General features: G+C 38.2%; 1 protein-coding gene and 1 non-coding gene across 8 annotated transcripts in view; both read left to right on the top strand.

Moving 5' to 3' along the window:
* Positions 1-13,918, top strand: part of USP48 (ubiquitin specific peptidase 48) — a 67,415-nt gene that overhangs the window by 16,809 nt on the left and 36,688 nt on the right. For 6 of the 7 annotated variants that reach the window (XR_016388687.1, XM_089899507.1, XM_089899503.1 and 3 more), the window contains exons 5-9: positions 210-334; positions 821-929; positions 4,742-4,875; positions 5,484-5,566; positions 13,298-13,477. Coding sequence is in view for 6 of the 7 variants with exons in the window: in XM_089899507.1 (XP_089755633.1) it covers positions 210-334; positions 821-929; positions 4,742-4,875; positions 5,484-5,566; positions 13,298-13,477 (631 nt within the window). In the remaining variant the exon portion in view is untranslated. The remainder of the gene's footprint in view (positions 1-209; positions 335-820; positions 930-4,741; positions 4,876-5,483; positions 5,567-13,297; positions 13,478-13,918) is intronic. The other variant, XM_089899520.1, reaches the window with a different exon arrangement.
* LOC115803901 (small nucleolar RNA SNORA18) lies at positions 3,010-3,144 on the top strand. The gene has a single exon (XR_004024700.1). It is a non-coding gene; the product is annotated as a small nucleolar RNA SNORA18 (small nucleolar RNA).

The raw sequence follows: 13,918 nt of genomic DNA on the forward strand, positions 1-13,918 counted from the left end.
CAGTATATTATACATTTTCCTTGATCTCATTTCTGAAAATCCATATGTGGGCACAAACTGATCCAGCATAGCTCTAGTCCTTGTTCCAAAATGCTAAGTTCAAAGTACAGATAGTTTCTGGATTATTTTACTTATTACCATTTGTAACAGAAATTGAAAAGCAAGGTCTGATTTTTTTTTCTTTTTATTAACCCAAACCTGTATTGTAGGATGCCCAAGAATTTTCAAAGCTCTTTATGTCTCTTTTGGAAGATACTTTGTCTAAACAAAAGAATCCCGATGTGAGGAACATTGTGCAACAGCAGTTCTGTGGGGAATATGCTTATGTAACTGTGTAAGTGTGTTTCCACTTTTTCATCATACATTTTATTCTAAGGCGGTTGCTTCTGTGTCTTCTAGTTCAGTTCCAGGTTATGGATTTAGTGGCCTATCATGGGACCTGAAGTATTTATAGTAATACGTTTCCATGGGAACATGTAAACAACTGACTTGATAATTGCAGTTGAACCCATCCATGTGTTGGGAACTGTGGTTGAGCTCTTGCTGTTTATTTCATGGCTGTGGTCTGGGCTGAAAGCATGAGATTGGAGCCTGCTGGAGTACTAAAAGTAAAACAACTCTTAAACTTTTTCCTAAGCATAAAGTGCATGGCCTCATCAATCACTTTGTTTTTATTTTTTTGAATATACATAATGTAGATAATTTCAATGACAGAATTAAGGTAATAAATGCTTCTTTGTGTATTTCCAGGATGTAGTACAGTAGAACGTTATTGCTTTTCCCACTCTGATCTTAATTTTATCACTCTGCTTTATTATAGGTGCAATCAGTGTGGCAGAGAATCTAAGCTTTTATCAAAGTTTTATGAACTGGAGTTAAATATCCAAGGCCACAAACAGTTAACAGATTGTATCTCAGAATTTTTGAAGGTATTCAGATTTTGGCGTATATGTTGTTTCTGCTCATTAACACTATTCTGAATGTCTTTGATTTTATGAATAAATTCATCATTTCAACTTTTTCTACATACGAGTGTCTCTGTTTATGTAATAATGTAGAAGAGACTTTGTAAATTATAAAATATTAAAGTAGGCTGCATTGAAAATAATTTTGGGGGCTTCCCGGGTGGCGCAGTGGTTGAGCGTCCACCTGCCGATGCAGGGGACATGGGTTCATGCCCCGGTCCAGGAAGATCCCACATGCCACGGAGCAGCTGGGCCCGTGAGCCATGGCCGCTGGGCCTACGCGTCCGGAGCCTGTGGTCCACAACGGGAGAGGCCACAACAGTGAGAGGCCCGTGTACTGCAAAAAAATAAATAAATAAATAAATTTTGACTGTTTCAGTTTATTTTATATGTAGAGTTATGTATGTGCAAAAACTCGTGTGATTGGGGTGTAACAGAGTAAGAAAATATAAGTGATGTTACCATAAGGTTAATTTACTTTTTCATTTAATGAGAACTAGACAGTGTTGAATGCAAATATTTTTTTACATCAAATACGGCCATTCTTCAGCCTCTCCACTCCATATCTGTGTGTGTGTGTGTGTGTGTGTGTGTGTGTGTGTTTATTTTGGCCACACCAGGCGGCATGCGGGATCTTAGTTCCCCAACCAGGGATTGAACCCGTGCACCATGCACTGGGAGCATGGATCCTTAACCACTGGACAGCCAGGGAAGTCCCTTTTTGTATATTTAGATTTACGCAGAGACAGGGAAATGGTTCCCCTTTGTTCAGAGTGGAAAAGTTGCTAAGAGGCAGCCTTTGTTATCATGTAGGAACAGACACATAGCATGGTATTGATAGGTGAGCTTATTATATAGCTTCCTTTCTTAAAATAATTTTGTACTTTTCCTCTTCCTTTAGCACAACCATTAGAATGCTTGAAGTTCTCATTTATTGGGTTCATTCAGCTAAATATTGAGTGCTTACATGTTCAGACAGTGTTTCAGCTGTTGGGAATAACCATATGGAACAAAACAGACATTTTTGCCTTTAAGAAGCTTATAGTGATAATGGTATGGGGTCCAGTGACGGACAATAAAATAAATGGAAGTAAAACATCTAGTGTGTCAACTGTAATAAGGGCTATGGAGAAAACTAAAGCAGGGAAGGGGCATGGAGAATGTGGAGTGTGATTGAAAGTGGAGTAGTGAGTCATCCAAGAATTGGGGAGAAGAGTGTCTGGGGCAGATGAAATAGCAAGTGTAGAGCATGAGACAAGAATGTGCCTGGGGTTTGAGGAATAGCAGGGAGGTCAGTGTGGTTGAAACATAGGGAGGATGATAGAAGATGACATTGTGGAGGTAACTAAGGACCATATCAGACAGGGCCTGGTAGACCTTTGTTGGAAATTTGACTCTGAGTGAGATGAGATACTATGTAGGGCTGTATGCATAGGAGTGATGTAATCTGTTTCAACAGGATAACTCTGGTTGCTGTCTTGAGAATAGGCTGATGGTGGGGCAAGGGGGCAGACAGAAGGAGTTGATGGTGGCTTGGACCAAGGGTTAGCTGGAGAGGTGATAAGCAGTGTTTGGATTTTTTCAAAGTAGAGCTGATAAAATTGTAGATTGGATATGGGGAAAAAGAGAGGAGTCAGGGATTACTAAGGTTTTGCCCTGAGCAACTGGAAGAATAAAGTTGGCATAACTAAGATGTGAAGGAGTGTGGGAAGAGCAGGTTTGGCAGAGGAATTAGGAATTTGCAGTGGGGCATGTTAGATTTGATAGGTATAGTTCAGGGGAGAAGTCAGGGCTTGATCAAATCACCAAGAGCATGAGAGAGACGAAGACCAAGGACGGAACCCTGGGACATTCAAACATTAAGAGATCAGAGAGATAGGGGAGCAGCTAGTCAAAGATGCTGAGGGGGATGTGAGTTGAGTAAATAGGCGAGTGTGGCTTCCTGGATCAAATGAATAAAGTGGTGGTACTAGTATTGTATTACTGTATTTATTGTCTTGTAGTGTAATCTGTACCAAAAAGCTGTTATAGAAACATAAAGGAAGTTGAGGTCTATCCCGATGGAGCTTTTTCTGTAAACCTACAGCATTGGAAACGCCTCATAGAGTAACTATGTGGTTTCCTTTACTCATAGAACTACCTGTTATATCTGTGGGAAAGAACTAACTATAAGACAGAGCTGCCAGGGCTTCCCTGGTGGCACAGTGGTTGAGAGTCCGCCTGCTGATGCAGGGGATGCGGGTTCGTGCCCCGGACCGGGAGGATCCCACGTGCTGCGGAGCAGCTGGGCCCGTGAGCCATGGCCGCTGAGCCTGTGCATCCGGAGCCTGTGCTCCGCAACGGGAGAGGCCACAACAGTGAGAGGCCCGCGTACTGCAAAAAAAAAAAAGACAGAGCTGCCAAGTAAACTGTGAAAAACCTAACAGTCAAACTTTTTTTAATCTTAGATATTGGCATATCCCAACGATCTGTACTGTTGTAGGGTGTGATAGCTTAGGAATGAATATGATTTGAACTTAATACAATTTTAGAGGGTGTCAAATTCAGAACCAGGCATATCCATCTCCTGACCCTAAACATGGTCCTACAGTAAATTGCTTGAGGAAACTGGATCCCAAAGGTTATAGGTGGGGAATTTTGAAGTGTGTCCGTGTTCCATTGGAGATCAAAGAAGCCCAACTAAAAGAGCTGTGGACTGACTGACATGACAGCTATGGATTGAGCAAAACTTCTTTTTGAAAGGGATATCTTATCTTGAAGATTATGACTTTGGAGATTATCACTAAAATAATCACTAAGGTGATTGGCAGTGGAAAGAATCAGAACATGTGAAATTCCTTAAAAATTTATTGACTTAAATAATTTTGCCTATGTTACACATAATAAAAAAAAACCCTTTACACTGTGCAGAAAGTCAGCATAAAAAAAAAGGAAAAATTTAAAAAGAAACCACCATTAGCTCTAACATTGCGTTTTTCTGCACTCTTAGTTTTGTGTCATGAATGTGGTTCAGTAACTTTAACTGTGTGTGTGTTTGAAATTTGTATATATAATTTTATATTCATTGCCCATATGTAGTTTCCGCCCATTTTCACTGTTTTAAAATTAATTTTGCTGCATCAAAGTACCTATGATTTCTTTTATTTAATTAATTAATTTATTTATTTATTTATTTTTGGCTGCTTTGGGTCTTTGTTGCTGCGCGTGGGCTTTTTCTAGTTGTGGAGAGCGAGGGCTACTCCTCGTTGCAGTGTGCGGGCATGGGCTTCTTATCGCGGTGGCTTCTCTTGTTGCAGAGCACGGGCTCTAGGTGCACAGGCTTCAGTAGTTGTGGCTCGCGGGCTTAGTTGCTCCACGGCATGTGAGATCTTCCCAGACCAGGGTTCGAACCCGAGTCCCCTGCATTGGCAGGCAGATTCTTAACCACTGTGCCACCAGGGAAGCCCCTTATGATTTCTTTTCTAAACCTACTTCCTTACAATTCCCAGAATTGGGATTATCAGGAGAAAAGATCTAAAGCCAAGTATTTTTAAAATCATACGTTTTGGAAAGAGAAACATTAGTTTTAAATCATTGTATACAAATTAATAATGTCACTGCTAAGCTAATACAACCTTATGTGTCCTTCATTATTTATAATAACTTGATCTTAAAGAGCTTGAATAGAAATAGAAGCTATTAACTGAAATGAAATTATAATTTGCATCATAGGGTTGATCACTTAAAAAAATCTTCTCTTTTTTTTTTTTTTTTTAATGTGTCTTATTCCTGATCAGGAAGAAAAATTAGAAGGAGACAATCGATACTTTTGTGAAAACTGTCAAAGCAAACAGAATGCAACAAGGAAGATCCGACTCCTTAGTCTTCCTTGTACTCTGAACTTACAGCTAATGCGTTTTGTCTTTGACAGGTAAATATGTGCATGTCGTAGTATTTGTTGCTCACTGTGGACTAGTATGTACAGATTTTACCATAGATAAGATAGTAAAATGCTTATAATTTGAAAGTCAAGATTTGGGGATGAAAGTTACAGCCTGTCATAATTAAGAACTAGAAAAATAGAGAATCCTTATTTTTTATTCTGAAAAATTATTAAAAACTGCCAAGGAAAAGCAGACATTTAGGTAGGAACTGAATTTCCTTGACATTCTGTTTTATTGTATAAGGACTTGAGTAAATTTTCTGCTCACTACAGTACGTCCCCCATTCCCATGGAGATAGATCAGGCAATTTTTTTTCACATGTGCATTTCTTCTGTAAAGCAGGAACATGTATGGTTTCCTTTGTAATAAAACAAAAACTTCTAGAAATGTACTGTTTGGAATTAGCACTTTAAATTCATACCTTTTAGGGTGTTGATTATTTATTGCCCAATTCTAAGACAGTATCATGTTTTGAGCAAGATTGCTAAATGAAATCTACCTAGCTGCTATCCAGTTTATTAAAATAACCAGTAGACCTTATACACTGTTTTATGGTTGTTTTAAATATAAATATAATTAGCTTTTTCTTGGTTAGGCAAACTGGACATAAGAAAAAGCTGAATACCTACATTGGCTTCTCAGAAATTTTGGATATGGAGCCTTATGTGGAACACAAAGGTAATATTTTTACCAAGCAGTGATAATTACAATGCTCAGAGACGAACTTGTGATCTATTTGTGTTCAGTACAGAGTAGCATTTTACTACTAAATTTTATTTGCTAATCTTTGAGAGCAAAGGCATATTAGGTGAGCCGATATGTTACTTCATTTTCTATGAGTGAGTACTTAACAAAGATTAGACGGTTCATGGATGTATATTGGGGTTGGCCAAAATGTTCGTTCACGGAAAAACCCAAACAAACTTTTTGGTCAACCCAGTATATAATTAATGGTATAAAAGAATAAAAAATGAAAAATACTTCGCTGTTCCTGTACTCAAGGCTTGTTACCTTAGCCTCAATACCATATCTGTAATTCCTCGTAAAATTAAGGGTCTCCAAGCTGCCTCCATTCACGTTTTTAAAAAACATTTTCTCAAAAACATTAGATGGCCTAGTTCCAATATTTATGCTATAATTATATATATGACCACTGATAAGTTGTAGGATGTTATGACAGAGTCTCTAATAACTTACTCTTCTTTTTCTTTTGGTAGTCTTCATCTTACCAAACAGGATGATTCTTGTTAGAGAAAAGAAACATCTTGCCCTTTGCTTCTCCTGCCCGTACTGGACAGACCATTTTACTTCTCTTTTAAGATTGACCTTAATGTTTGTGAAATTTTTAATACAGAAATTATATCATAAACTCTGTCTCCATAGAAAAGTTCTGGTGGCAGCTTATAAATAGAAGCAAGCCATAAAGTAAAACCTTCAACAGAAATGATTGGGGAGGTTGGGGGAAGTGATGTGGTAAATATTTAAGCCTTAAAATGTATGGTGCTCTCTAATCAGTACTGGAATTTAAAATTTACACCTGTGAAAGAAGGAAACTACTGTAGAAGTTGCTGCTGGACTTTGTTACTATTATATTTGGCTGAATGAATAAACTTTAGCAGTTCACTTTACATAGTAGTTTGCTTCCTGCCTCCTTTGTTTAGGTAATTATTTGAAATTAGAAAAGCCTGATGGCTTAGTGATTTCTCGGGGTCAGGAACTTAGGAGATGTAAAAGTATTCCTTTCCTTTTTTTTTTTTTTTTTTTTTTTTTTGGGCGCGCTGTGTGGCTTGCAGGATCTTAGTTCCCCGACCAGGGATTGAACCCCAGGCCACTGCAGTGAAAGCATCCAGTCCTAACCCTGGACAGCCAGGGAATTCCCAAATTATTCTTTTCCTTGGCTCCAGTGTATGATTTTGAATAGTTCTTATTCAATTTATTATATATTTGTCCAATTTATATTGTAAAGAAAACCTTTGACCATAATAGGTCAAAAAAGCTGTATATATAATTTTAGTATGTTGGATTACTAAGTAATTTTTGTTTTGTTTTGTTTTTTTTGTGGTACGCGGGCCTCTCACTGTTGTGGCCTCTCCTGTTGTGGAGTGCAGGCTCAGCGGCCATGGCTCACAGGCCCAGCCGCTCCGCGGCATGTGGGATCTTCCCGGACCGGGGCACGAACCCGTGTCCCCTGCATCGGCAGGCAGACTCTCAACCACTGCGCCACCAGGGAAGCCCTACTAAGTAATTTTTAATGAGAGAAATAAAAATTCTTATTTTAGAATTGTTAGCTATGACTGGTAAAATTAATCCAGTAGTTTGTAGTTATAGACCTGTTCACAGTCTTTTGTAATGTTTGTTATACAAATGTATTACCTCATATAGGTAGAATACTAGAAACAAATTAACTTGTTATAATTGCACAGGGTTCATTCTAGATAATTAGGAAAATTCAGAAAGCATAAAGAAGAGTTATAAATAAGAGCCACTTGTAATTCTATCACCCAGATAACCAGTATTTATATTTTCCTAAATTCTTATTCATGTATGTCTACACACACATATCCACACAAAGTGGAAAAGATAGATCTAAAAGATGATCTATTTTTTAAAGGAGAATTCATTTGCTTCTTTAAATAGTGAACCTGCAGATACACGGAGATATGTAGAGAGAGGGATTCCCATACCTTGAACATTTAGCAGCTTACCCTCTAACTCCTGCCATATTTCTTGGGGATTTTAATATCCCTGTAGACCATTTTAAGAGTCTGAATAAAATTCATAGACTTTTAGAAGAAACCAATTACATTTAAAGATTTTTGTTGATGTGGATCATTTTTGAAGTCTTTATTGAATTTGTTACAATATTGCTTCTGTTTTATGTTTTGGTTCCTTGGCCACGAGGCACGTGGGGTCTTAGCTCTCCACCAAGGATTGAACCCGCACCCGCACCCCCTGCATTGGAAGGCGAAGTCTTAACCACTGGACTGCCAGGGAAGTCCCAGAAACCAATTACATTTAAATGTAGTTATCAAAATACTGACACAAATTTGTAATACAGTAAAATAAGTGCAAACCAAAGAGCAGGTTCCAGCGGCCAAGACACTGTAATTGTTCAGTTGATGAGCACAGTAAATGGATAGGTATAAAATCAGGTTATCTGCAACAATGATAATGTGACAATGAAAACCGTGATGTCCACTGGCAGTAGAGTCACGGTTACTGCTAATCCTTCTGTGGCTTACTGTCGCCATTAATAATGTAGGGAATACTACTGTGTACCACTGTTGTAGACAGTCTTCAGCTGACCTCATTAACAGCTTCTCTCCTTCAGTGATTTTGTCTTTCACTCTGCCTCAGTCCTTCTGAGGGTCATAGCTACCTTTTTCTTCCTTAGTTTAAATTTCATACATCTTATTCCATCCTATTTTTCCTCCTCTTCTTAAAATTATAAAATGTAACACATTCATCGAAGTTAAAATACAAAAATGTATGGCTCAGAGAATTATCACAAAGTGAATGTCTTCACGAGTACCACCCAGGTCAAGAAAAAACATTCCCAATACTCCAAAGATTCCTGTGTGCCCCACCCAGTTGCAGTCTCCTTCCTCCTGAAATATAGCCAGTAATCTGACTTATATGGAAATCACTTTTTAATCTTTTTGCTTTAGCATTTTACCGTGTAAGCTTGTACCCCTAAACATTATAGTTTAGTTTACCCTTTTGCCTCCTGGGATGTAGCCAGGTGAAATCTAACCCATCACTAAATCTTAATCTGCCTCCTCTGCTCCTTCATCTGGGCCATTGATCCCTGGAGAAAACACCACAGGTATGTCTGTCTCTCTTCTTAACCTTTTTATTTTGGAGAATTTCAAATTTATAGGAGAAAACCCAATCTGACAGTTTTGATCTTTTAACTGGATCAGTTCATCTATTTATACTCCTAATTCCTCTAATTCAAATTTACATCACTTTTTATAGTTCCCTGTCACTTGCATATATTTTCAAGTTTCTCATTTCTCTAAACATAGAGAGCCCAGTTTTATAATCCATGACTGATATTGGTGGAATATTATTCAGGTTTATTTTTGCTGTCTGATTTGGTTATTTTAATGTTGCCATGTCTTCCGTACCTGGTTATCTCTGGAAAACTTTTATTTTATTTTTTATTTTTGCCGCACTGCATGGCATGTGGGATCTTGTTCCCTCACCAGGAATCGAACCTGCGCCCCCTGCAGTGGAAGTGCAGAGTCTTAACCACTGGACCACCAGGGAAGTCCCTGGAAAATTTTTTACGGGGATTCACTTAGGGCTGGGATGAAGCCACCTCCTTCAGAGAGACCTCAGGTTTCTTTCTGCCAGGCACCTGGGGTCCCTACTAGTTAGGTATCATCACAGATCAAGTTCGCTGCTTGAGGTTCCCTTGCTCACTCACGCTATAAGAACCCGGCCAATTTAACACACCATGACATTTCCCCCCATTCTCTTCCTGTTGTTCTGCTCAGGGTTAAGGAGTTTTCTTTAGGTTCCCTAAGGTTGGGGAGTGGAGAGGTTGTTTCTTACCTGAGGTTGGGAGTGGAGAGGTTGTTTCTCGTTCACCTTTTCCATGAAGTGATTGGGAGAGTGCAGTGTAGTAGAAAGAAGAGTGGTAGGTGAGTCTAGGTAAGCCCTGAAACGTGGAGTGTGGAAGTGCCCACCTGGTGGATACAACCTGGGCTGGGCTGTTTGCTATTACTGTTTTGTCCTTTCAGTGATTAACCTGGAAATTATAACATACCTAACTCTTAGAGTTCCTCTAAAAACGGTACAAGGACCTCAAACCACTAGGAAATCGATATTCTCCTAAGTTGTTTATTGTTTTCATATGTGTTTTAGTTCTACCTTAAAAAAAAAAACTGATAAGGGGAATCCTATGCCAGGGGCCTGGGTTCGATCCCTAGTTGGGGAAGTAAGCTCCTACAAGCTGCTTGGTGTGGCCACAGCTGCCAAACACACACACACACACACACACACACACACACACACACACTAGCCCTCAGCTGCCAAGCACACACACACACACACCAGCCCTCAGCTGCCAAACACACACATACACACACACACACAAGCCCTCAGCTGCCAAACACACACACACACACACACTAGCCCTCATAGGATGCCTTATCTGTAGAATTATTGTTGTTAGTTTACTTACCTCCTTTGTTTATCATTCCTTTTAATATTCTAGACCTTCCATCTGGAACACTTGAATTAAGTTTGTAAAAATGCCTTTAGTAAGGATCTGTTGGTATCAAGTTATTTTCAGCATACTGTCTGGAAGTATATTTATTTCTTGAGAAATTTACTCTAAGGATTAACAGTTATTTTCACTCAGTACAATTAGAGATTCTGTTGTCTTAGGGCTTCCTTTGTTGCTGTTGTAAAGTTGGTTGTGGTTTAATTCTTGTTTCTTTATAGGTGACCTGTTTTATTTTGTCTGATTTTGAAGATCTTTTTTTTGTTTGTTTTTGTTTTGGTGTTTTGCAGTGCCACTGTGACCTGTTTGGGTTGAATTTTAGTGTATTTATCCTCCCTAAAGGATAAATTTCTCAACCATTATGTCTTAATTTTTTTTCTCTTTTCCATTCATTCATCTCTCCTTCTGGAATTATATTAGTCATGTATTAAGATTTTAACTTTGCCATCCATGTCTCCTAACTCTTGCTTTGTCCTGCATTCTACATAACTTTTCTCAGGTCTACCTTCTACTTTAATGATTCTCTATTTAGGCAAACCTAGTTGCGCTGTTAAAACTTGTGTAGAGTTTCAACTTTCAGTTATTGTAATTTTCATTTCTAGAAGCTTGATTTGGTTCTGTATCACATCTTACTTTCATTTTTTATAATCTCATTCCTTTTAGTTTTTATTCTATCATTTATTTCTTTAAACATAACGTTCTACTTATTTTTACTTTTTCCAGTAACTGAGATGAAAAACTTCATGGGTTATTTACCTGTTGTTTCCTGCCTCTCAGTTATAGTGACTTGTGTCCTTTGTGTTTTGTGTTGTGTTTGTGTGTGTTTATGTGTATGTTGGACTGAATTCATATTCCTTAGAACTGTCACTCATTCTAGGACCACATCAAACTACATTCTTGGCTTGAGGTTTTTCTGTCTTCCTAGGTAGTATGAATTCTTGGTTGAAATATTCATGAGGGCTAGATTCTTAAAAACTTGCAACAGATATTTGTTTTTTTCCTCACCCCAAGAGTCAAAGTATAAGGCAGATAATTTTTTCCTGCTATTTCCTCTGCAGGGTAGGTTCATTTCTCCTTATTTCTTAAACTGAAGAATCCTAGTTTCACGATGTGAGTCCTCTTCTAGACTCCTCACCTTTTAAGGATCTTAGCTTTGGTCCCACAAACCTCTTAAATGTGAAAAAAACAGTTGAAGTTGATAAAGTTTCACATAATACTCTCAGCAGGAAATTGGTTTCATTTTCCTTAACCTCCCTAGCTTCCTGCCTTCACATAGTATTTGGCTTCTGAGAATTCTTCATTTGTTGCCAGATGATCATTGCATCTTAAAAGATTTTAAAGTATTTTTATCTTAGTATTTTAAATTTATTTTCAGCTGGGGGGGGTTAGGTGGGCTTTGCTTCAGGTATTAATCTGCATTACCGTGTCCCCCCACTGAGCTAAAGGAATGCAGGACTTTGTCATTTCAGTCAACTGCTGTATTCTCCATGCCTAAAACAGTGTCTAGAATGTTTATTATTTGTTGAATGAGTGACTGGCTATACCTTTATGACTGACTTCTTGCAGTTTTAAGGAAATTACAGTGATGAAACAAAGATGTGTGCAAAGATTTTTATGACAAAGGTAATTATTTAATGGCCATAAAATGCTACCAGTTTAAATGTCCAGCAGTGAGGGAGTGGTTCAATATAATGTGGTACTTGTATATAGTCACTATAAATAATTTTCAGAAGAATATTTAATGATGTGGAAAGATGTTAATGATATATTTGTTGGAAAAAATCTATAAGTTTCAATATTAATAGTGGTTATGTCTGTGTTGTAGGATTGCTGATGAATTTTTCTAATTTTTATTAATAAAATGTGTAGTAGCAGTGATTGCTTTAAGTAGTTTCCTCCCTATAATTAGTTTAAGTTTAGAATGTTTAAAAGATTTTTTTCAAACTTAAAAATATTTTGTCTTAAAACGTAAATGTTCGTTCATTTGCTGATATTTTGATGTATGGATAAAGCCTTCTCTTCTTGCATAAACCATGTGCATAGTAGATAGGCTGTGATATGTAGGTTTTGTTTATTTATTTTAATTTATCTATTTTATTTATTATTTATTTTTGGCTGCGTTGGGTCCCCGTTGCTGCGTGCAGGCTTTCTCTAGTTGCTGCAGGCGGGGGCTACTCCTCGTTGAGTTGCACAGGCCTCTCATTGCGGTGGCTTCTCTTGTTGAGAAGCATGGGCTCTAGGCACGCGGGCTTCAGTAGTTGTGGCACGCGGGCTCAGTAGTTGTGGCTCGCCGCCTCTAGAGCGCAGGCTCAGTAGTTGTGGCGCACAGGCTTCATTGCTACGCAGGATGTGGGGTCTTCCCGCAGCAGGGATCGAACCCGTGTCCCCTGCATTGGCAGGCGGACTCCCAACCACTGCGCCACCAGGGAAGCCCCGGTTTTGTTTATTTAAAGTGGAATAGTTAATAAGTTAAAATACTCATAAAGAAATCTGAGTGCAGAACCCAGTCTAGATTTTTGTTTCTTTCTCTGTATTTTCTATTCGTCTTGTCTACACCGATTTTTTTTTTCCCTCTCTTTTGGCCGTGCCACGAGGCTTGTGGGATCTTAGTTCCCTGACAGGGATCAAACCCACGTCATCGGCATTGAAAGCACCGAGTCCTAACCACTGGCCGACCAGTGAATTCCCTTGTCTACACCTATTTTGAAAGCAATTTTCCTTAATGACTTATCTCCAATTTTTAAAAAACATTTTTCTCTTTTCTAGAAACAATAGCTTTTTAGCTTTGCACTCAAATCTTATTAGTTTGTGTGTAGTTAATTTTTGTAATAAGTTGGAAAATATTAACAACTGATTCTTGGTAAGCATATGGCTCAGCCTGTTAATGCAGAAGGGAAAGTATACTTCAGAATAGCTTCGTAACCCTGAGTGCCCAGAATGCCGTAGCTTTCCACCTGTATATTTTGCAGAGGGAATGGAGAGTCGATACAGTGAGCTGCTTAAAACAATGCCTGCTACTTTATTTTATGAGACTAAATTCTTTAAATCTTAGGTGACATATTTTGAACTCTGTCAGATGCATAAAGAATTGTAATCATTACAATTCAGGCTCAGGATATAAGAAGAAGTAATGTTATCCAAAATTTCTTTCATTTTTCCCCTTTCTCCTTCCCTAGGTGGGTCCTATGTGTATGAACTCAGTGCAGTCCTCATACACAGAGGAGTGAGTGCTTATTCCGGTCACTACATTGCCCATGTGAAAGATCCACAGTCTGGTGAATGGTATAAGTTTAATGACGAAGACATAGAAAAGATGGAGGGGAAGAAATTACAACTAGGGATTGAGGAAGATCTAGGTAAAACCTTTAAGTTGTGAGTGCCCTTTTAAAATATAATTTTTTTTTTTACCAGAAATGTTTGTGATAAATTATTATGGCCCAAGATTGTTATGGACTATCAAGGCTATTTGCATTTCTTAAACACATGAAATCTCTGAACATCTGTTATAGAAATGCTTGAATTTTTTTAAAAAATGATTTTGCTCCAGAGATGGTTTCCATAATGTCATGTTTTCAGTGCAGTTTGAAGGCACAAATTTAATTTTCAATTAACAGGTTAATTGTGGGCAGCTAGGGAAGAGGATGGTGAGTATTAAGCTAAAAATTATGAGTAGTAGATGTAATATAGTAGGATTTGTAGTCCTTTTCTCTGGGTCAGGAAATTTATTTTGGGGAAATAAGTATAGCAGGGGAACTTTGTTCCCTGAGCAGTGTCCACCCCTCTCTGTTAAGTATCTT

This window comes from Delphinapterus leucas, chromosome 1 (assembly GCF_059928025.1).
Source record: "Delphinapterus leucas isolate spDelLeu-1000000601 "Yukka" chromosome 1, BTC_Dleu_Yukka2, whole genome shotgun sequence".
Classification (NCBI taxonomy): Eukaryota; Metazoa; Chordata; class Mammalia; order Artiodactyla; family Monodontidae; genus Delphinapterus; species Delphinapterus leucas.